Raw genomic sequence first — 22,748 nt, forward strand, 5'->3', positions numbered from 1 at the left:
AAAATCGCAGAAGTTTTTGCGAAAATCGCAAAACATTTTGCGAAAATCGCAGAACATTTTGCGAAAATCGCAGAAGTTTTTGCGAAAATCGCAAAGCATTTTGCGAAAATCGCAGAAGTTTTTGCGAAAATCGCAGAAGTTTTTGCGAAAATCGCAGAAGTTTTTGCGAAAATCGCAGAAGTTTTTGCGAAAATCGCAAAACATTTTGCGAAAATCGCAGAAGTTTTTGCGAAAATCGCAGAAGTTTTTGCGAAAATCGCAAAACATTTTGCGAAAATCGCAAGAGTTTTTGCGAAAATCGCAGAAGTTTTTGCGAAAATCGCAGAAGTTTTAGCGAAAATCACTTAACATTTTGCGAAAATCGCAGAAGTTTTTGCAAAAATCGCAGAAGTTTTTGCAAAAATCGCAGAAGTTTTTGCGAAAATCGCAAGAGTTTTTGCGAAAATCGCAGAAGTTTTTGCGAAAATCGCAGAGGTTTTTGCGAAAATCGCAGAGGTTTTTGCGAAAGTCGCAGAAGTTTTTGCGAAAATCGCAGAAGTTTTTGCGAAAATCGCAGAAGTTTTTGCGAAAATTGCAGAATTTTTGGTAAAAATCGCAGAAGTTTTTGCGAAAATCGCAGAAGTTTTTGCGAACATCGCAGAAGTTTTTGCGAAAATCGCAGAAGGTTTTGCGAAAATCGCAGAAGTTTTTGCGAAAATCGCAGAGGTTTTTGCGAAAATCGCAGTAGTTTTTGCGAAAATCGCAGAAGTTTTTGCGACAATCGCAGAAGTTTGTGCAAAAATCGCAGAAGTTTTTGCGAAAATCTCTTTTATCGCCGACAACGAGATTCAAATTTAAATAATTTTCTTTATCGAGAAATTCTCTGAATTTCCACAACTGACATTTTCTTCTTATTATGAACATTAAATTTTAAAGGCCGGGCTACATTGATCGTACTCCGTAGTGTAATTTTTATTTTCACTAGCGCATCTGGCGACGACCAGCGCAAGCTAGATGTCGGTATAATTTATGTGTCAAAATTATTCATACTTGGTGTCTCATCAAGTTTCAACCAGGCTACTTGTATGCCGTTTGAAATGTTGATAAACGTCCATAAATTGCAACAAAGTAGGCCGTTATTTGTTGTTGTTGGACAAATCGTCATTCATACAAAGCGCTAAGCAACATTTCTCCGCATCTTCGAATATCTATTCATCATTGGGTAAAATTATAGGCTCCTCGACCCAAAACGTTTTTTGACAGATAAATTATACCAGCCTCTAGCTTCAACCCACCGCCACTAGATGGCGTACGCATTCACAAAAAATACACTACGGAGTACGATCAATGTAGCCCGGCCTTAACGGATAAAAATAAAAAAATGTCAGGCAAACAAACGTGCATCAGCGCGATAAGTAACAAATGAGGTTAGCAATCCTTGAAACAGCATCCCAAGCGCCACAGATTAAGTTTAAACGACTGAAAAATCAAATATCTGTGATTTTCGGTAGGATAAATGAAAAATCGTTAGTTTTACGACGGTCATCTGTGAATCGGTAGGCATATAAAAAATCAGTAGGAATACAGGCGGTCCCCGAGATACACGGTACCTCTTATACAGTCTGATCCCGAGTTACACGGTTCTCGACTTACGCGGATTCGGAGATACGCGGTTTTCTGAATTTGACAGATTAAATGTCAAATCAGTACAATTTGCTTCAAGTTCGGTATAAATTGCATTTTTGCTCACAAATTGAAATCGCTTAAAAGCCAGAAATATTAGAATTTTCTGCACAAATCATATGAAATAAATTATAAAGTGTATAAAAGTACTGAGTTAAATAAAAAACTGCGAGTGATAAATAGTATTTTGGTCAAAAACGTGAAATTCGACTTACGCGGATATTCGAGTTACGCGGATTCGTCGGGAACGCAGAAACCGCGTAACTCGGGAACAGACTGTACGCGGATTCGGAGATACGCGGTTTTCCAAATTTAACAGTTCTTTGAGTAAATTGTACTGATATGACACATCCATGGTGAAATATCAAATAATTTCCGTATTGATCGAATGTAAAATACCATTTCAAAAGGTTTAAAACTGTTCAATTCACTAGAAACATATCAAATAATTAATTGAAGCAAGATTGTGCATTTTGTATCTCGGGGACCGCCTGTACAGATAAATCGGTATTTCTGGTCACTCTGCCCATGCAGCAGTTTGTTTACGTTGCTGCACCATGACAGTTGTCAGCCGATGACGAATAACAAAAAAAAAATATATCGTCAACGTCACTCGAATCCGTATCGGCACGGAACAGTTCGCTACTCAATAAAACTTTATTTATTCGCCTTTCCTACTACAATTCCAGCTCATTTTCCAACTCTACCAACGATGGCGACGCTAAAAGATCGTCAAATTAGTAAGTATTGTGTCGCGGTTTGTGCCCACTCCGTACTGATGCAATTTTCCTTCCTAGATGCTATCAAGCAGATGCTAAATCTCAATCAACCCATCACGAAAGCGATCTCGGCCGAACCCGTCTGGAAGCTGCTGATATACGACCGTGTCGGGCAGGACATTATTTCACCGCTCATATCGATCCGCGAGCTCCGGGAGATGGGCATTACGCTGCACATGTAAATATTGCGACAACGCTCCGTAGCGGCACGCAGCCGGCACTCCCATGAACGACGTGTTTTCCCTTTTCAGCCAGCTACATTCCGACCGTGATTCCATACCGGACGTACCGGCAATATACTTCTGTGCGGCGACGGAAGAAAACCTGGGCCGCATCGCGCAAGACTTCCAGAACGGGCTGTACGACGTGTACCATCTGAACTTTATCGCGCCCATCTCCCGGCAGAGGCTGGAGGATCTGGCCGCGGCCGCACTGCAGGCGGGATGCGTAGCGAACATTCACAAGGTGTACGACCAGTACCTGAACTTCATCACCCTGGAGGACGATATGTTTGTGCTGAAGCACCAGAACAGCGATGCTCTTTCGTATTACGGTGAGGAGTGTGTCTGTGTGTTTGGCTATTGCCTTTTGCTAACAAACAATTTCAATCGCATTGCAGCTATTAATCGTGCCAACACGGAAGACGTCGAGATGGAAAACATTATGGACAGCATTGTGGACAGCCTGTTCGCGGTGTTCGTAACGCTCGGCACGGTGCCCATCGTACGCTGCCCGAAGAACAGTGCCGCCGAAATGGTCGCCCGCAAGCTGGAAAAGAAGCTGCGCGAAAATCTGTGGGACGCGCGCAACAATCTGTTCCACATGGACGCGACGCAGACGGGCGCGTTCAGCTTTCAGCGCCCGCTGTTGGTGCTGCTGGATCGTACGATCGATATGGCGACACCGTTGCACCACACCTGGACGTACCAGGCGCTGGCGCACGACGTGCTCGAGCTCGCCCTGAACCGGGTCGTGGTGGAGGAAGATCCGTCGGCCGACCAGCAGCAGCAGTACGGGGCGACCGGGGCCAAGCCAAAGACGAAGGCGTGCGATCTGGATTCGCGCGACCGGTTCTGGTGTACGCACAAGGGCAGCCCCTTCCCGACCGTTGCCGAAGCGATACAGGAGGAGCTGGAGCAGTACCGGTCGTCGGAGGAGGAAATCAAGAAGCTTAAAACGACCATGGGCATCGATGGCGAGTCGGACGCCGCCTTCTCGATGGTGAACGACAACACGGCCAAGCTGACGAGCGCCGTCAACTCGCTGCCGCAGCTGCTGGAGAAGAAGCGGCTGATCGACATGCACACCAAGATAGCGACCTCCATCCTGAACTACATCAAGTCCCGGCGGTTGGATTCGTTCTTCGAGCTGGAGGAAAAAATCATGTCCAAGCAGGCACTGGACCGGGCGCTCAGTGAGGTGCTGAAGGATCCCGAGTTTGGGCTGCCCGAGGACAAGATGCGACTGTTTATCATCTACTACATCTGCAGCAACGTGTCGGACGGGGAGTTTAAGCGGATCGAGGAAACGCTGCGGGAGTGCGGATGTGATCTGTCCCCGCTGCCGTACATCCAGCGGTGGAAGTAAGTGCTTTTGGGGGAGAAAATCATTCGTGACGGTTACTAACAGTGGAGTTTGTTCTTTCAGGAGCATCATGAAGAGCACGCTTACCAACTCGAACCAGTACGAAGGCAGTGGCACGAAAACGGTGTCCATGTTCTCGAAGCTTGTATCGCAGGGGTCGTCGTTCGTGATGGAAGGCGTAAAGAACTTGGTGGTGAAAAGACATGTGCGTAGACACTAGAAACATATTTCAAAGCATTTTAAAACGAATATTATTCAATTTTTTTCAGAATCTTCCTGTAACCAAAATCACCGAACAGCTGATGGAATGCCGGTCCGGTGGCGGGTCGGAGGTGGACGACTATCTCTACCTCGACCCGAAGCTGCTCAAGGGCAGTGATGTGGTGCCGAAAAATCGGGCCCCCTTCCAGGACGCCATCGTGTTCGTGGTCGGCGGTGGCAACTACATCGAGTACCAGAATTTGGTGGACTTTATCAAATCGAAGCAGAGCACCAACAGCATCCGGCGCATCATTTACGGTGCCTCGACGCTAACGAATGCGAAACAGTTTTTAAAACAGCTGTCACTGCTGGGGCAGGAAATCGGTGGCGTATAGAGCAAATCGGATCCGGTGCGCCGGGAAGGCACTGCACGTTGCTTTGGCGTTGTGCGGCGGCTGGCGGTGGGAAATGATCGGTGTGAGCTTAGCTAGACGGGGGTGGGGAACGATGATCGCGAGGGTTGTTAACGAAATGGGCTAGGATTATTAACGGGGTTAAGTGGGAGGGGGAGCTATGTTTCCTAGTTAGGGCTCTATGTTTCTGCAGATGATTACAATCCGTTGCTAATTGTGTTTCGTTAGCTTTCGAAGCGTTTATATTGGGTAGCATCGCATTTACGTTAGCCAGCGGGCAGAGGGACAGTACCAACCCGAGTATGTTTTATTCGGATAACTTTTGCCTAGTATTGATAAATATATAAAATAAAATGGAAAAATTGTCGACGCTGAGACATTATTGTCTGGCGTGGATGTTAATTTCATTAAAAAGATAGTTTCTTCTGTCATAAAGGATCATTGTTTGCTTAACTTTTTATAGTTTTGAAAATTCAAAGAAAAATATATGTTTTCCTCAGAAAAATCAAAAAGAAAAATCCCCAAATTGTCCTTAAAATAGTGTGCTCTAAATTATTTACATTTTAACTATTGTGGATTAAACGCTCGTGTTCCTTCTAGTGTTGGGTAAATCTGATTCAGATTCATGCATCTGAATGAACCTTTGAAATGTTTCAATGATTCTGAATTAGGATTTCAAAGACTCATGAATCTTAAAGAATCATCAAACTCAAACATCCATAAATCTCTAAAGATTCACGAATCTCAAAGGATTTATAAATCTCGAAAGAGTCACGAATCTCAAAGGATTCATATATCTCCAAGGATTCATAGAGCTTAAGCTTTTCATTAGCCTTCTTCTTGGCGTAACAACCTTCGTGATCATGCCAGCCTATACAGACTTTTAAGGCTTCTTGGCAAGTACCACGCAACCGGATAGTTTGTTTTGCTAGCGAAAAACGGTCCATGCGAGGCTTGAACCCACAACAGGCATTTTGTTTAAGCGGGATCACTGAAATTAAATATTTTGTTAGTTTCGTGAATCCCTGGAGATATATGTAATGTAATGGATCTACAGGATTTCCCATTTTTTGGGTAATTCCCAAATTTTTGTTGGTGTTCCCACGATTTTTTGGGCATTTTGGTTCAATTGTATTGATATCCAATCGGACAATACTGATAAATGTTGGGAGCGAATCGAAAATCTATGGGACACGATGAATAAATCGTGAGACGAGCCCGAACAATTATGAGAACCGACCAATAAATCGTGGGAAATCCTGTATAAATCTTATAGATTCATGATTCTTTGATGATTCATGAAATCTTGGATATCTTTCATGAATTCTTGGATATCTTTCATGAATCCTTGGAGATCTTTCATGAACCCTGCATCTTTAGAGACTCATGAATCTTTGAAGAATCGATTTCAATCGAGATTCGATCACTGAAGATTCATATGAATGAATTTCAACGAAAGATTACAAATCTGGCTGCGTGCGTTATAACTGCCTGCGAGGCAGGTCAGCAAAGGAAAAACCGAATTTTACGCTCCTTATGAGAGATTATTGGTTTTATTGACACAGCTTGTTGTTATTTAGACTCAAACAATGAAGATAGCAGTACACTTAAAGAAAAAGAAATTATTTTATGACAAGAGTGGTAATCTGTCCCCCGTTTTAAGACACCTTTACACGATCGACGAATGATCAAATTGGACAGCGGAAGAAAACCCCCGAACCAGGAACGCCAATGGAGAGCGAAAGTAAAGAAGCAATGTTTTATGGGACGGTTTTGTTGCACTACGCGAGTGATTCAACGGTCGGAGAAAACAACATTTTACTCCTCAACGGACCGGTGAGCTTTATTTTGTTGCATATAATGCTTGCTTTATTTTGTTGAGTAAGCAACAGTTGACGACTTTCACGCAATGCAATGATCGATTCGGTGCGAGTCTTTCGCTACACGAAGAAGACACATTCAAAGTAAAATGTATCATTTTGCTTAATTTTAACCCGTTTTGCATTCAAACCCCATTCAAAACCCAATTGCAAACCGTTGCAACCGCTTCATTCTTGTACATGACCCAAAATGTAACTGTAACTGGTACGGTTGATCGCCCGGCAAAACAAACCTTGCCATAGGCGATGGTACAATGTGTTGGGGGCATGTTCAACAATTACCCCCCCGTTTGACGGTGAAGGCTGTGCACTTGAAATTGATTTGCAAATGATACTCTTCCTAGGTCTCGGTGATACTTACAGTGCTGCTGAAGCAGCGGCAGGTCAACGATATTTTTACAATTAAATCGTTCTATCAAAAAAAAAAAAAACGGGAACGATCGAAGCTGTTTTACGTGCTTGTGAAATGTATAAAATTTAGTGATAAATGTTTCTTTGGCCTATCATTCTATCCTTTTATTCTTTCAATAGCGTATTTTATGTACATTGCAACTCATTCCACTCGGCATTTGGTTGATCTCCACTGCCGACCACTGGTGGTGGTGAGCAATGATTGTGCATGGGTCTACTTTGGCCTTGTCTTGGGTACTCCCAAGGCTTCGTTCGTTTTCCGAACAGAACGAATGCCGTTGCAGGCCGTTCGGTAACCTTCTTGCCGATCATACACTGCTACATCTACGATCATGTACTCACACACTTGCATGAGTTCAGTAAGGTTTAATAAATGCTCAATTATCAAGTAATCAATTTCTATTATCATTATGAAATGTAATTTCCATGTGTTTTGTGCCTTTTGATATGCATACTAATTGTTGCGAATTTAGTTTTACATGATATTTTAAGATGTTTTTTATGCAATATCGCAATTAATTTGAACATTTTACATTATAAAAAATTATATTAATTTACAACAAAGTAAATATCAAGACACTATTAAACGCCTGAAAATACATGCAAACATTGCATTAAAACTTCCAAAATTGGCGTAACAATTTTAGTAATTAAATAGATAAATACTTAACAATAATTGATTTTTTTCTTGGAACACACAGTTTTAGACAACAGGTTAAATTTAGTAAACAAAAATAATTGACTAATAGTCAAAATTTGATGCCATGGAGACAAAACTAGGCAACGACTACGATCCTCTATCGACACTGTTTGATCAAAGTTATTGTACTACTAATCCATTTTTTATTTTACTTTATCGTTTAGCTTTCCCCCAAAACAAAACGCCAAGTATTTGACTTAAAATAAATCCATTCAATCCAAAAAAAAATGGTATCTTAAATAGAGTTATCTCATCTTTCTTCCTTCAATCATTTTCGTTCTCTCAATCGTAACAGTCACAACCAAGTAAATGTAAAACAAATTGAAGTATTGCAAAGGCTCATTTATTACCCATCTATTTGCATACATCCTCAATTTAGCTTATCGTTATTTAATTTTTAGTATGACGGCTTTTTACTAGCCGTATTGTCAATTTAGCATATATTTTCATTGAAAAAAAAAAACACTATTTCGATTTAATTATTCATGAAATAGTCATTGAAATAACGAGTTCATCGATGCAAAAATTAAACTGTTTAAGATAATCAGAGAATAAATCTGTAACGGTAATCAGTAGAATTGCCATACAAACCCATTTCATATATAAAACAATATCCAAATGTGTAATATTGAAAATGTAGATCACTCTGTAATATATATTTTTTTCTGCATAAGTTAAACTTTATAAGATAAGTAAGTGACCTATGAGTAAACCAGTACCTTTCGTAACATTGTAAAGCCATCACACAGAAATTGATCAACCCTAGAAACGCAAACGAACCAAGCGGACAAATCGCTCCTGTTACGAAAGGTTGTTACCCCTACTCCAAGTGTATCGCCGGCCAATATCTGTACACGGCGTCATCGCGCGCCACGAACTCGCCTCGATCACGGCGATCGGCGCCAGGGAGAGCATCGAAAAACTTCCGAGCCGGGTGCGCACCACACGCCAGCTCAATACGATCGTGACCGTCGAGTGTGCCGGAAGACGGACCGCTCCCGAACAAGACAAGTGTCTTCTTGCCCCTTTTGTTTTTGTTTTTGTTTTTTTTTTTGGTCATCCAATAGACAATACTGTTATTCTGTCCCACCGCGAACCTGCTGGTGTCCGTTGTCGTTGGTCGTTCACAGCAGGTTGAAAGTTGCCAACTCGAAAGCGTGCCGCTCGTGGGTGTGCTGTGGTGCATCCATTGTGACGTTGAGAAAGCGCAAACCGGGGGGGAAAAAAAACCGAGTGTGTAATCAGTGCCGGTGGTGCAGATAGGGCGCGCACACCCAGATCGTGTAACTTCGCAGGTCAAAGGTTAGTGTGATAGTATTTAGGTGCGGGCTTTTGCATGTCGTGAAAGTATTATTTGCGTGAGTTTTTGTTGGAAATAATTGCGTTTTTAATTGGTGATTTGTGTAGGGTGTGTGTGTATGTGGTTTTGATGGACAAGGGCAGATCGTAACCAAAACAGAAAAAAATGTACAACTTACACGTTGCAGTGCACGAAAAACTAACCAAAAAGAAAGCTCTATATGCACAAAAAAGATATGTACAAACAGGTAAAGGAGAAAGCGCCCGGCCCCGGCCGGAGGTTACTATTCGCTTCGTGGAATGTAGGAACGCACTCGCACAAAATTAGGTCAAAGCGGGTTTTTATTTTTGGGTGCAGAATACCGTTGTGCCCCGGGCAGCGAGACAGCCCCAAACGAGGCCTCTTGCGGGCGTTTTGCGGCAAAGCTTTCGCTTTAGAGCGCGAAGGGTCGCCCTGCGCAACGGGAAGAATATTACCACATCGATGACTTTGTGTGCATTTTGTGGGCGCGTGTGTTATGAAAGATTTGATATTTGCGCGATACAGACTACAGGCGCCCTACAGCAGGCAGCACCGATTACGACACCCGAATGCTGAGACTGCCAAATTTGAGACACCTTGTGGAAAACATTCCTGCGCCTAATCCAAGCAATCGCTTTTTAATATATTCCCATTCAGTGTCCAAGGTCCAACGGTTCGCCGGTGCTTGCTGCGTCTGTTGGTTTTGGTGATTACGTTTTTCGCATTTTCGGCATTTTTAGCAAGCTATGACACAAAACACGACCCACCCCACACCCTTCCAAAATACGGGGCTGATGATGGATGAGTTTTTTTTTATTTTTTGATTTGCATTGGGCCGTTGCATTTGGCAAAGATGCTACGGAATAGTATTATAAAAGATGGGAATATTTTACTTCATATAAAGCCTCGCAACACGTGTTGTATAATCTCAGCTTATCAAACTGTAATCTTACACAATTATAGCTATTTTTCTTTAATACATGCAAATGATTGCACAAAATTGGCTTTAATAGACAGGCTAATGATAGTTAAATGTGTCTAGAGAAAGCAATTTTACATTTTGATTTTACTACTTATTTTTTCAATCTTTTTTTCTTCTTCTTCTTATTGGATGCAAACATTATTCTCGGTACAACTTGCCTAAGCCACTCGGGCAGGGGCTTGGCTATATTTACCCAAGTAATCCGTACATAGAATGACTAATAAGAATAATAAGTGCTGCTAATAAGTGGGGATTCACATGCGATTTGAAGCATTGACGGACATGTTGCTGGATTGTCTTTGCGATTGTGCCGTAGGATCGTGTGATCACGAAACACGTGGGAAAAATAGTTTTGTTTCAAATTAAAAACATGCTTTATGTGTAGTGTTGTTTTAAGTATTATAATGTTTTTATTCCATTTTTTCTACAAAAACACTTTGACACTTTTTACAAGATTTTCTAGGAGTTCTCATAGCTGTGAGACACTTCATTGTCTCTTTCATACGTGAAATGGACTTCACGTAATGAGAATTGGACTCTATAGCACCTTTGTTAGACAAATCCAGTAGGAATTTTCAAGAATCCTGTAAAAAAAGCGTGCCATAGACTCCAAATTCCACAATAAAAGTTCATTTCCAATTAGAAAGAGTAACGAAAGTGTCCGACAACTATGAGAACACCGGGAAAACCCTGTATCATTTTTGTTCTTATTTTTTTACAATAAACAAGTAACATTTTCCACAGTACCTTATTTTGTTGAGCTGATCAATCTAATTCTAAATTAGAAGCATTTAAAACTGTACATAGCGTACAATTGATGTACACTATTCTGTAAAGTTTCCCGTATAAATAAAACATTTCAAATATTCCACCGGTTTTGTAGTGAGGAGCGGGGCAGCATGTTGATGTGCAGCTGTCCATATAATTGACCGGTTTTACATCTCTAGGGGCATGATCGAGTACGGTGATTTAATTATGGCCGTACTTCTAGCGGTGTAAATTCAAACACGTCACCCATTCCGTTTGTTAGCAATTGTGTGCTCAAGCTCACACTGGGCTTTTATTGTCTCTCAAAGCTAACGTGTCCCTTCTCCCATAATACCGCTTGAACAATGAAACTACCAAGCGCGTGTGTTTACCGAAGAACGGTGGAATTCGTGAGCTGCGATTGCCCGGTCGAAGCACACTACTTATAAATCCATCTTCGATCGATAGTTTGACGTTGCTTGGAAGAGCAGAAAAAAATATCACGCATTTAATAGTATCTTTTAAACAATCATTAGTTCGACTGGAATTTAAGGGTTTCTGGGGGCTTTTTTTTGTAAGGTTGGCTCACTTCCTGTGTCAGTTGTAAACAGCAGCTTCGAGGATACTTTTTGGACAGTTCTGTTGCATGTTTGGGAAATAGGTAGTTTTGCGATGCTGGTGAAGGTCAAGAGGTGCGTTAGCAAAAACAAATGGAATTAGCTATAATTTAAGCTTTATTAAGGCTGATCTTTGGTTGATCGCGCACCAGTCAGATCCAAGCATTGAACAAGAGTTTGAACAAGTTGAAAGCTAGTATTGGGGTCAAGGCCGACTCCTGGTAAAAGTTGTCGCAGGTAAACAATAAAAAACAATAATATTTTGTTTTATTTTCGGACACTTTGCTGCGTGTTCCCGTTTCGTCGCTTACTCAGCATTCAAGTTTTTCGTTTTTATTCACATTTAACACATCACCATTTGTAGAAGCTGTCTTTTGGCGAAGGGCTAGCTCACCTTGTGATTATGTAGTCGAACTGAACGGGCTCTGTTTTGCAAAGTTTGCCTCCCAAGCACTTACACCACTCAATCGCGCTTAAGATACTCCGAGATGTTGGGTTAACTAAGGTTATCTTTTAGCCGTTCGAATTCGGGTAGCCTTCAAATGGGGAAAACGATACACCGATTTGGGTTTCGCTTTCGATTGGTTTTTTGCGCTCCCCTTTGGTTCGGTAACACAGTTTTCGTCACCGTGTGACCTGCTGGTCAGCTGAGCGAGCGAGCGAACGAGCGAGGTCACATTTTTACCGCGAAACTGGCCGAAACGGTCAAAATGCAGATACACCTTACGTAAGGTTTTGTTTTGGTTTGATGATTTTCTTATAGGATTTTACGGTGTTTTCTATCTCAATCAAGTCATCGACTGTGCAATCGCCTTAGTGTGATTTAGGTAAAACAAATTTCAATAAAACGCCGAAGTAGATTAGGATGTAGCCTAACGTTGTTGAAATTAAGGACATACAAAACAATGCGACGCGAATGTGATAAATATTTTAATTGTGGAGAAATGTTTGCTTCACTATATCGTCTGGTTTTTGCTTTTGTTTGTGAATCCCGGACTACACATGGGAACAGTTTCAAGCATTTATCTGCCTGGGCTTAAATACATTTAAAAAAAACCGGTTCTCAATTTATTCATTCATATGCTGTTGTTGCTTTTATGGAATCTACCAGAATATTCATGCGTCTCGGTATCGGTTTGTATTGGATAATTTATCGACAATCTATGATGGCTTTTAGTATTCGTTTTTTTTGTTGTTATTTTCAATTCTTTTTTGTTCTATTTTGGTTCTTGTTGCAACGCTGCAATAGGGCCTTTTCTCAGCTCACAGATCCGCGAATGTATAACGACGAAAGTTATTTTAACACCTTATTTTACCGAAAGGGGTTTAAAAATTACTGCTATCTCCGGTATTTTAATGCACGAGAAAAAGGGCGCTACATCTGCTGATGTTCCTTGAGTGCCCTTTCTCTCGTTCCCGTTAGACCCAACGGTTGATGGCCTTTCCCCTCGGTGCTTCTTTGGTTGATCTTCGTATCATACGAATTACATTTGGCTATGATGGCCGATCTTCTTCCCGATCGATGTCACCTGTTATCTAATTAAACGCTATTAGCGCCCTCTATTGGTCGAATTCTAATGATCGATCAAATGGTCAGCCAATGATCAAAAGCCATTGCCTTTTTCGCGGTAGCCCTAGTTGAAACGATTGGTTTTTAGCGTCAAAATTATAGGTAATAGTTCCGGCAAATTTTAAACAAATACAACAAAGATAAATTTGGTTTTAGATTGGCTTTGGATTGTAACCTTACGTGTAGTGATAACCATGATCAGATTTTTATTCAAAAAAGTGTAATGATAGCCTTTTATATTTGCTTTTATTTTTGAAATATGTTAAATAGTGTATAAATAGTTCCATTACTGAGGACAAGAGAAGTAATGTTCGGAAAACAATTCAACAGTATTAAAGAGTAGAACAAATCAATTCAGCTTTCAGTAATGAACATGAATGAAAAAAATTGAAGAAACTCTGACACTATAAATGTGATACCGCTCACATATCTTATTTACTACAGGTAACTAATGAATAATGAAGGTTATATTATAATGGGATTTGATTAGGAAAATAGACTTCTACTTCTTCTATTTGACGTAACGTTCATATTTTTTTTAGAAAGGAGCTATAATTTGTGTTTTGTGATAAAAACAAAACAAGTTTGATTGGTCATACAAACGGTTATTTTGTAATTTGCAACGAAAGTATAAATAGAGTTGAAGGTATGACAAATTAGGAATCGAATTTAATCAAAAGTGAATTTAAATAAAGTTCTATTAGAGAGAAAACAATAAAATAGAAAAAGGAAAACATAAAGCAGAAGAAAACAACGCAACGAAAACAAACAAAAGAAAAATACCATTTTTGTTTTTTTTCCATTGTGTTTTTTATTTAAAAAAAATGGTAATAGTTCACCAACGAGAAGCATCTACAGCATAGCAATTGGAGTCGTGGAACATTAGTTACTAATCATTTTAATGGCAAAGCAACGTCCCAAAGAACGTTCCAAATCAGCCTCGATGATATGCAAAACCGTGTAAAAGTCTTCAATGTTTCTGTACAATTCAATGTTGCTATGCGATTAACACCGAAGGCAGGACTCATTTATGATTTTGCTGTAACATAGCGAGTGAGAGAGAAAAAAAGGGTTTTTTTATTGTATTGCTTATCTTCACAGCATATCCGGGTTTGGCAGACGAGACAGTCCTACACTGCGGTAAAGAAAACAACACAAAGCGCCAAAAAAAAACATATTCCAACCAATGAAATGATTGTATGGCTCGCTTCCTTTTTGCGTAAGCGCAAGTAAGTTTCTCAAGCTGTGTTTGCTCCAACCGGGCACCGGCCACATGTTCATAGCGTCCCCGTTTTGGTACTGAAGCAATTAGCATGGCAACTACGCGCCGTTCCCGTATCGTCGCGGTTAAGTGTGGTTCAATTGGTCAGAAAAATTTGCGTTTGTTTGATTTCAAAACCACATTCGCGTTCTGTTCTTTTTTGTGTTTGTATGTGGAACGGGGACGCAACCCGTCTTGGGGGCTTGGTGGGCACCACCGGCAAACTCCAAATCATGTCCAATGTCCAGACGATCGCAGCCCTGCGCGACGCTGCCCAGCAAGAAAGACAAAGAATTGTGATCACAGGCCGTGTCTTTGTAGCCACAAGTGGCAGGAGTGCTAAGTACTTCGAGCAGACGCTCGAGGAGTGTCTCATGAGTATGCGAGATGGAAGAAAAACTCGCGCCTCCCAGAAACACATCACCACGAAGTGTAAATATTGACTCAAATACGATTGCGAAGTGGAATATCTTATTGCGCACACGTTTGTGCTACCTCATTGCGATTCTTCCGCAAAAAAGCAAGCGCAAGATGCAAATTGAAATTATGATGGGGCGACGTTTCTCCGTTTTTTTTTTTGTAGCGATTCCGTAATCGATACTGGCCATTGACAGTGCTCGGGGTTATGCTGGACATAGAGAACAAAATAGAACTAAAAAATGGGTGAAAGAACCAAGGAATGCTTTATGTTTTGGGGGGAGCGGTTCTCTTTCGTACGTGCCAAGGAATGTTCAAGAATGTTCTCCTCCCTGCTTGACGTGCATGATCGACGTAAAACGCGATCGATTGCTTTTTGTTTATCTGGATAGCATAGGAAGAGGCGCGTAAAAAAAACACACACACAGTGAAACGCATGAAATATCTGGCCAACGGTCGCTGCTTCCGTGGATGGCCTCGGGCAAGGTAATTTGAAGTAAAGTGGACCTTTTGGTAATGGCTTTGTTGCTGTGTCATCACTCTTACGCTTTTTGAAGTGAAACACACATATGCGTGGTAATAATCGGGCAATGGAAGCGGTTCGATGGCGTTAAGCGAATGAATGAATTACGAATTAACGGTTCAACTTTGCCCATTAATTAATATAAATATTTTACAATGTTTAGCATACTAAAACAAAGGGAGAACAAAGCGTCTTGTCTCATTACTTGCTGTATGTATAAGCTACTGGTAGCGCATGGCGGCAGTACTACTGAAAGATACTTTAGGTTTCCTTTTAAGTGATAGTGCTTGTATCGTGTGCGTTATATTGTAAATGCTCGATGATTGATCTTAATATTGCTATTATAGGATAAATTTGCTTCGTTTGGGTTTATGTACTAAATGTGTTGATAATGTCAGCAGTGGTTGTATTATTGCCTGATCTTTTATAAAATGTCAAAAGGTGAAAATCTCAGTAAATTGAATATACGCACTGCGAAACAATTAAAGTTTGTATATTTTATATTGAATTGCTTGAGATTTCGTTAGCAATTTTTAGCAACTCCTATATCGCCAAGCATTGAAATTCCTATTTATTCATTTCATATGCCGTAAATGTATGTTTACACTTGAAAATTTGAGTTCTTTTTTATGAATTCCCTCTCATTATTTTTTAAATAAACAATTTCAATATTTTTGGAGTCAGTCCTTATACATAGATATATTTTTATAAACAAAAAATAATCTCGTAATATTAACTGCTTAGAGATGTGATGCAGTTCTTTCACTCAGTGATGAATGGATTGCGTAGTTTCGCTGTAAAAAGCTGAAATTTGATTTTCAATCATTAATTACATGACGTTTTTTTCCACTCTCAATGTTTTTATTTATTATTTATGTATTTATTTAAGGTTTATATTATTTCGCAAATAACTGCCTGTACAACAAATAACACATTTAATTGTCTATGTTTAAATTAATTTGACACATTTAACTCATTGAAGCTCAGAACAAAGCCTTCAAATCACAGCACAAATGAAAAAATAAATAAAAAATTAACAATAATATCGAGCTTGATTTGAATCATGCCCAGAAGAGCAGAAGACTGTAGAACGAAAACCGGAACCATGAAACAATTACGAATATACAAATATTTTCTTTTGTTACGCTTTCGTTTGCATTCAATTATTTCCTTTGTATTACTTTTTTATTTATTTTGTTCATTCTTTTGTTAATTATTTAGTTATAAAAGATTCATTTTCTTGTTTAAAGTGATTGGGTGTTAACATTTGATTGTTTTGCTACGTTCAGATTTATTTATATTTATTTTTGTTAGTTTATGAGAGCCCAATAACCAAATTTAATTTATCTCAATGCATGGCGGATGGAAACTTAATTAAAGAAAGAGAAACGTAACGCTTTTCCACACAGCGCACAGATCTTTTAGGCGTGAAATTAATTAAAACCTAATATCCTACCAAACAAAATACGCAATCAATTGTATCAAAACTGTTTATACGCAATGGGAAATTTGGGCTCTATATGCTAAGCTGCATGAACACGTACAACTAATACTAATACTTTTCTTCTTTTTTTTTTCTTTTTCTCTGGTGTTTGTCTCATTTATTTTAGCTCCCTACACTTTTCCACTGTACTGTAGAAAAACCAAAAACAACACACAAAAAAAACGAACATGTCGCCACTCGGGTTCAACGATCCGCTGTCGGCGGTAGCATCCGTAGTCACGGGAGTTGCGATCGTACTGTCACTAATCAAATACTACCTCTACCTCACCTGCGGGCACTTTACCTCATCTGTAAGCATACGATACGATAGTAAAAGTTGATGCATGACAGTGGGCTGGGCAGGGCGGTGAAAGTGATGGTGGACGATGGGGTGTAAACCACGCCACGAAGATGCCATCGGTCCTAATATCCCCGTAATGCACGGCTGGGCATCATGAAGTGTGATGCCGCTAGCCAGCTAGATTAGCTATCTGATTTTTATTAATCTCTTTCTCTTTCGTCTTAATTGTTCTTGCAAACCTTTCAACCCCGGTTCAATGGCTGCAGCGAAAGATGGAGGGTAAGACGGTCATCATTACCGGCGCAAACTCGGGCATTGGCAAGGAAACTGCCCGCGATTTGGCTAAACGAGGCGCCCGCGTCATTATGGCGTGCCGGAACATGGAGACGGCCAAGCAGGCGCAAGGTATGGATGATTTGAGTGTTGTAATGGGCTAACATAGTTGTAAGGAGATTACTTTCCTAATGGTGTTGGTGTCTTCGGAGTAGAATATGAAGTGGGTGTAGTAAAGTAGGTCGTTGGGGTATCTTGGGGAGTAAAGTTATTGGTGTTGGAAGTCATCTTCTATCTAGAATTGTATCGTTTATTTAGTCTTTCATTACTGTTGTTATTGACGCCGTAAGTCCTCCTCAAAATTTGGGAATTACATCAAGGTCTTTGATTTAACCTGTGGGTCGTACAACTAGTTATTAATGATGTGGGATTGATAAAAGACTGTCTAAGTCTTGCATGTTCATCCTCGATCGTATCGATCACCTGGAGATCTACCTCTGTATATATCGCCAACGGATCGCAGACGATGGTTCTTACCATTGGGATTACTCTTTAAGCTGTTGTACATAGCAACTTCCAAACATCTCTCCAATCTCTCTACTGCACGATGCATGTCCATGACCCGCTGTATACAAAGCGCTGTACAAAACAAGGGCACCCTTAAGTAAACACCAAGGATCAAGCCAATACATGGATGAGACCCGCCCCCGGATGACACGAACGAACGATTTTTTCCTCCGCAGATGAGATAGTGAAGGAAACGGGCAACCAGAACGTAACCGTGCTGAAGCTTGACCTCAGCTCCCAGGCCTCCGTGCGCGAGTTTGCCGCGGAGGTGCTGCGCACGGAGCGCAAGCTGGACGTGCTGGTCCACAATGCCGGGTTTGCGGAGACGTTCCGCAAGACGCAATCGGTGGACGGTATCGAGTTCACGATGGCCACCAACCACTACGGCCCGTTTCTGCTGACCCATCTGCTGATCGATCTGCTCAAGCGCTCCGCACCGAGCCGCATCGTCGTGGTGGCGTCCGAGCTGTACCGCTTCGCCTCGGTCAACCTGAACAACCTGAACCCGGTCGGCAGCCTGCCAGCCTACCTGTACTACGTGTCCAAGTGTGCGAACATTATGTTCACCCGGGAGCTGGCCCGCCGGCTCGAGGGCACGTCCGTGACGGCCAACTGTCTGCATCCGGGGATGATCGATTCCGGCATCTGGCGCAACGTGCCGTTCCCGCTGACGCTGCCGATGCGCGTCATCAAGAGCTTCTTCAAGACGAACGTGGAGGGCGCGCAAACGTCACTGTATCTGGCCTGCTCGGAGGCGGTGCAGGGCGTCAGCGGCAAGTACTTCATGGACTGCAAGGAGGCGAGCCTGAGCGCGGGCATCAGCGACATGGAGAAGGCGCGCAAGCTGTGGGACGAGTCGGCGAAAATTGTCAAGCTGACGGAGAGCGATCCTAAAATCTAACTCCTCTAGTAGCTCCAGGGTGACATGCCCCTGATTTGTGTTCCAGATATCTCTAGACAGGGGGAGAGAGAGAGAGAGACAGAGATAGTATTGTTGTTTTCCATCCATTTTCTTTTTTATAATTTAGCATTTAACGTTCAAGCGAGTCCAAGAAGTATTGGGTAAATAAAATTTGTTGATCCGTCCGTTTAGCGGTTCCATCCTCCACAAGTCAATGAACCTGAGATAGGCGTTCCATCCGTTTTTTTTGCAGAGCGGAACGAACCCCCTGAGATAATGTGTGCGTTTTTTTCTGCTGTGCTGTGTTTGTGTTTGCTCTTACCTCAATTGTCAATTTTTGCATTACTTCGCTTCATTTGTTCGTGTGGTGCTGAGGGCGCGTTTGCTTCGTTTACGCTTCGTTGACGCTTTTTTTTCTTCTTTTAAAGGTTTTGTTTTGTTTTTCATTTCATCCGCGTTTTCGCTAACCTACATATACATAATAATAACAGCGGCTTAGAAGACCACCTCCGCTCGGTGGTTAATATTGCTAAGCTTCATCAAAAAATGTCTCGTTTTTTGTCTTTGCTGACAAATTTCATTATTCATCGAGCAAATAGAGTCGATGCGTCAGCAGAATTGTTAGCTAGGTCAGTGGGCGAAAATAAGAAACTTCTTGAACGTAGGAGTATGTTTTTTTAAATAACTTTTAATCAGGCGAAAGGGATGAACAGGAGGATAATATCTCTAAAAGTCATAATTTATATTTTTTCATAGAGGTTCCATAACTTTTCAAGTGACATTTTAATTTAACTCATTTGTCAAACATAGTAGAGTCTTATTTATCTCATATTTTTCTCATTGCTCATACATTGTCTATAAAAAATAATTTATACGGATCATCTATTCTATTTGTTTCTGTTCCAACATTTTTGTCACACACTGTATAGTGCGAAATGCGCTTTCGATGAAACATTTCATTAAAATTTCAATAGTATATTTTAATAGTTATTGTCCATAAACATGTTAGTAAATGTACTTTTTTTAATGAAAAGATCGTTCTAGAAGTTTATAAGAGCGATAAAAGTCATAATGTTTACCTTATTTAACCTAAAAGAGGATCGTTTATTAGGCAGACTTTTGTTAACGACTACAGATGAAATATTTCAATTGTGAAATCTTTCCCAAAAAGCTTTCAGACGAATGAATGAAGGTTTACACGGTGCGAAGTGATTTTTCTATTGCTCTTTTCGTACTATTTCTGGCAAATGTTTTTAAAATCCTCATTCTGGACAATGTAAAACAGGAAAGATAGCTCAAAAATGTAGTGCACACTTACAAAATTATAAAACAATGCTTCTTTTGGCTGCTTATTAACAAATTTGGCTTCAGTTCGCATAAAGAGTACAAAAACATTTCAGCTAACGATGCAATGCGCTCTCTTGGAACGAGTATGCTGCGTAACTACGTTCTGCTCATGCTAACTCTTTTCTCACCACTTTGCTCCGGTTCTCACTTGATGCTGCAACTACTTTACAGAGGAAATAATGGCCGAAACGGGCAACACGAAGCTGCTCATCAAGCACGTCGACATCAGCTCGCTCGCCTCCGTCCGCGCGTTCGCGAAGGAGATCGTCGCGACCGAGCCCGTGATCGACGTGCTGATACACAATGCCGGTGTGGCGCAGGGCTTCAACAACAAGGTCACGTCGGACGGGCTGGAGTTTACGATGGCGACCAACTACTACGGACCGTTCTTGCTGACCCATCTGCTGATAGATTTGCTCAAGCGGTCCGACCAGGGCCGCATCGTGATCGTGTCGTCGAAGCTGTACCAGTTCGCTTCGCTCAATCCGGCCAACATTAACAGCATCAACCCGATCAACTACTTCTCGCTCTTCCCCATCCACCTGTACAATCTGTCCAAGTTTGCGGAGATTATGTTCACGCAGGAGCTGGCCCGCCGGCTGCGCGGTACGAAGGTGACGGCCAACTGCCTACATCCGGGCGTAATCGATACCGGCATCTGGCGCAACGTGCCGTTCCCGATCAGCATACTGTTCAAGCCGATCCAGATGTGCTTCCGCACGCCGGAGGAAGGGGCGCGCACGAGCATCTATCTGTCGGTGTCGCCGGACGTGGAGCAGATCAGCGGCCAGTACTTCCGGGGCTGCAAGGTGCATCAGCTGAACCGGCGTGTGCAGCACGTCGCCCGGCAGCACGATCTGTGGGAAGCGTCCAAGAAGCTGGTGAAGCTGACGGCCGACGATCCACAGATTTAGGTGGCGATTGGGATGAAGTAGGCTGTAGGCTGCCCGGTCAACAGAGGTTCGAATGTACGGTTTTAGGAAGTAAGGTTTATAATAAAACTTTGGCATACATATTGTGTGCCAGTGCGTGATGGTATTTCCCAGTGAAATTTGACTGTTGTGTGTGTTTTCTTTCCTGTTTTTGCTAATGAATCCTTGAATCTGAACAGTTTCAATCGTTTATTGCCATTTAAATGCCTATTATTTAAAGCCTATTAGAAAAAAAGCCCATTTTAAAGCCTATTAGAATTATATTAATTGAATTTCAATCCAAGTAAAATTCAATGCATTCGGACACTTATTAACTTATCAGATATTTCACGGATTGGGTTGCTTTGTGTTATTCGGATCACTTAATCAGGATCGGACTATATGCAGCTTTCATGTATTTATGTGTTTTTTTTTAATGCTTAGTAGCTGATAGATGATAAATTTTCGAGGGAATCCGAATACTATCACTGATATACTTCTAATACAAAACATTTATTTTGATTTTATTTCTTTACAATAGTTAAAAAATATGTCGTTGTCCATAAACTACGTGGAATGATAGAAGGAATTCTTCTTTTATTGTTATTGTCTTAATTTCCATGATTTTTTTTCATATGTTAATTAAGTAGATCCTAAATCTAGTTCAAACTATAACAAAATGCAGTATGCGAATAACATTACTACTGATTACACATCCTCCGTTTGCATCGGAATATCCGAAACCGTTTAAAATCTTGCAGCATTGTCTACCATTTTGTTTATCCTACCCCAATGGAGGACTCACCCACTTGATTTTGTAAACCTCAATCCGGGCTTATCACAGTCAATATGTCATTGTGAGTGTTATGATATTACTTTAATTAGCGGGACATTCGTTGACGTGTGTATGACATTGCCTGATCTATCAAAGCTAGGCAAGCTTAATATGATACGAGTGATAGCTCGTGCTGTTCAAGATCACAGCTATTGTACTTATAGAATTACTTGTTGGATGCCAGTATTCACAATCATACGAGTTTTTGCATTATTCAAAGATTTGTTCTCGTAGTTCTTGAAATCGGTCGTAATGGTGTTGAATGTATTCATTTGAATGTACAATTTTCTTTACCATACGTTTTTAATAACCATTTTTTCATAACAATCGGTTGTTGTTAGCTAAGCTATTGACTATCTAACGAACATAAAAGAAATATTTTTTAGTTTCTAGCTGGAAAACTAGGAAAGTAATATTTTGTTCTAGACAAGTTGAAGAAATACTTCTATCGTTCTATCTATCGTTACGTTATTTATGGATACTCCCTGCAAGCTTCCTTGTACATTTTTTTTCAAGAACAAACGAATTAAAGAAAAGAAGATTAAAATGCCAAGTAAAACATATCGTCCCACTGTCCCACTGTCCCACTCAAAATACTGCAACAAGCTAACATTTATCCACAGGGAGCGCATGAAATAAATATTTGAAAAATGAATAAATAAACAAATCAATTCTATCAATTTCCACTCGGTGAATAGTGGCTAAAATGTATTCCATAGTGTCATCATTGTTATGTTTTCATTTGAACTGCAAACATTGGATTCTGCTTGTTGTACAGTTTCGGAGAATAATTGTTACAACAGGAACGTATTTCATTTTTATTCTCACTCTATAAATTGCACTTGTTGTTTTACAAACCCTTTATTATGCCCAACCCACTACAATCCATATAATCAAAGTCCCAAGTATCATCAACATTTGCAATTCCAATTGCAATTTATTTTTCCACTTCAAGCTGGGCACGCCAAATGTTTGCACTGTGATTCAGTTTTTAGAATAGGTTAAAATATTTTCCTATTGAATCTTGCACTTCAATCAAATGAAATGTAACCATTGAACCAC

General features: G+C 40.8%; 2 protein-coding genes across 4 annotated transcripts; both read left to right on the plus strand.

Moving 5' to 3' along the window:
* Positions 1-2,269: 2,269 nt before the first annotated feature.
* On the plus strand, positions 2,270-5,053 carry LOC121602729 (protein sly1 homolog). The gene is made up of 6 exons (XM_041931494.1): positions 2,270-2,402; positions 2,460-2,619; positions 2,693-2,994; positions 3,061-4,024; positions 4,089-4,230; positions 4,295-5,053. The coding sequence occupies exons 1-6, from the start codon at positions 2,375-2,377 to the stop codon at positions 4,619-4,621; spliced, it is 1,923 nt and encodes a 640-aa protein (XP_041787428.1). The 5' UTR covers positions 2,270-2,374; the 3' UTR covers positions 4,622-5,053.
* A 3,484-nt stretch (positions 5,054-8,537) lies between these two features.
* On the plus strand, positions 8,538-21,004 carry LOC121602728 (retinol dehydrogenase 14-like). Of its 3 annotated transcripts, none has more exons than XM_041931492.1 (4): positions 8,538-8,932; positions 16,679-16,862; positions 17,119-17,257; positions 17,869-19,044. In XM_041931492.1, the coding sequence occupies exons 2-4, from the start codon at positions 16,740-16,742 to the stop codon at positions 18,591-18,593; spliced, it is 987 nt and encodes a 328-aa protein (XP_041787426.1). In that variant the 5' UTR covers positions 8,538-8,932; positions 16,679-16,739; the 3' UTR covers positions 18,594-19,044. The 3 variants fall into 3 exon arrangements, with proteins under 3 accessions (XP_041787426.1, XP_041787427.1, XP_041787424.1); XM_041931490.1 differs by lacking the exon at positions 17,869-19,044 and adding an exon at positions 20,112-21,003 and having other exon boundaries at positions 8,549-8,932; XM_041931493.1 differs by lacking the exons at positions 16,679-16,862; positions 17,869-19,044 and adding an exon at positions 20,112-21,004 and having other exon boundaries at positions 8,544-8,932.
* Positions 21,005-22,748: the final 1,744 nt, after the last annotated feature.

The sequence above is a fragment of the Anopheles merus genome, unplaced genomic scaffold (assembly GCF_017562075.2).
Source record: "Anopheles merus strain MAF unplaced genomic scaffold, AmerM5.1 LNR4000589, whole genome shotgun sequence".
In the NCBI taxonomy this organism is placed as follows: Eukaryota; Metazoa; Arthropoda; class Insecta; order Diptera; family Culicidae; genus Anopheles; species Anopheles merus.

Bases quoted from the DNA above. Each gene is read 5' to 3' on its own strand.
- LOC121602729 (XM_041931494.1), top strand. From the start codon at position 2,375: ATGGCGACGCTAAAAGATCGTCAAATTA. The intron at 2,403-2,459 runs GTAAGTATTGTG...TTTCCTTCCTAG, and splicing joins GCTAAAAGATCGTCAAATTA to ATGCTATCAAGCAGATGCTA. The intron at 4,025-4,088 runs GTAAGTGCTTTT...TTGTTCTTTCAG, and splicing joins CCGTACATCCAGCGGTGGAA to GAGCATCATGAAGAGCACGC.
- LOC121602728 (XM_041931490.1), top strand. From the start codon at position 16,740: ATGTCGCCACTCGGGTTCAACGATCCGCTGTCGGCGGTAGCATCCGTA. The intron at 16,863-17,118 runs GTAAGCATACGA...CAATGGCTGCAG, and splicing joins GCGGGCACTTTACCTCATCT to CGAAAGATGGAGGGTAAGAC. The intron at 17,258-20,111 runs GTATGGATGATT...ACTACTTTACAG, and splicing joins GACGGCCAAGCAGGCGCAAG to AGGAAATAATGGCCGAAACG.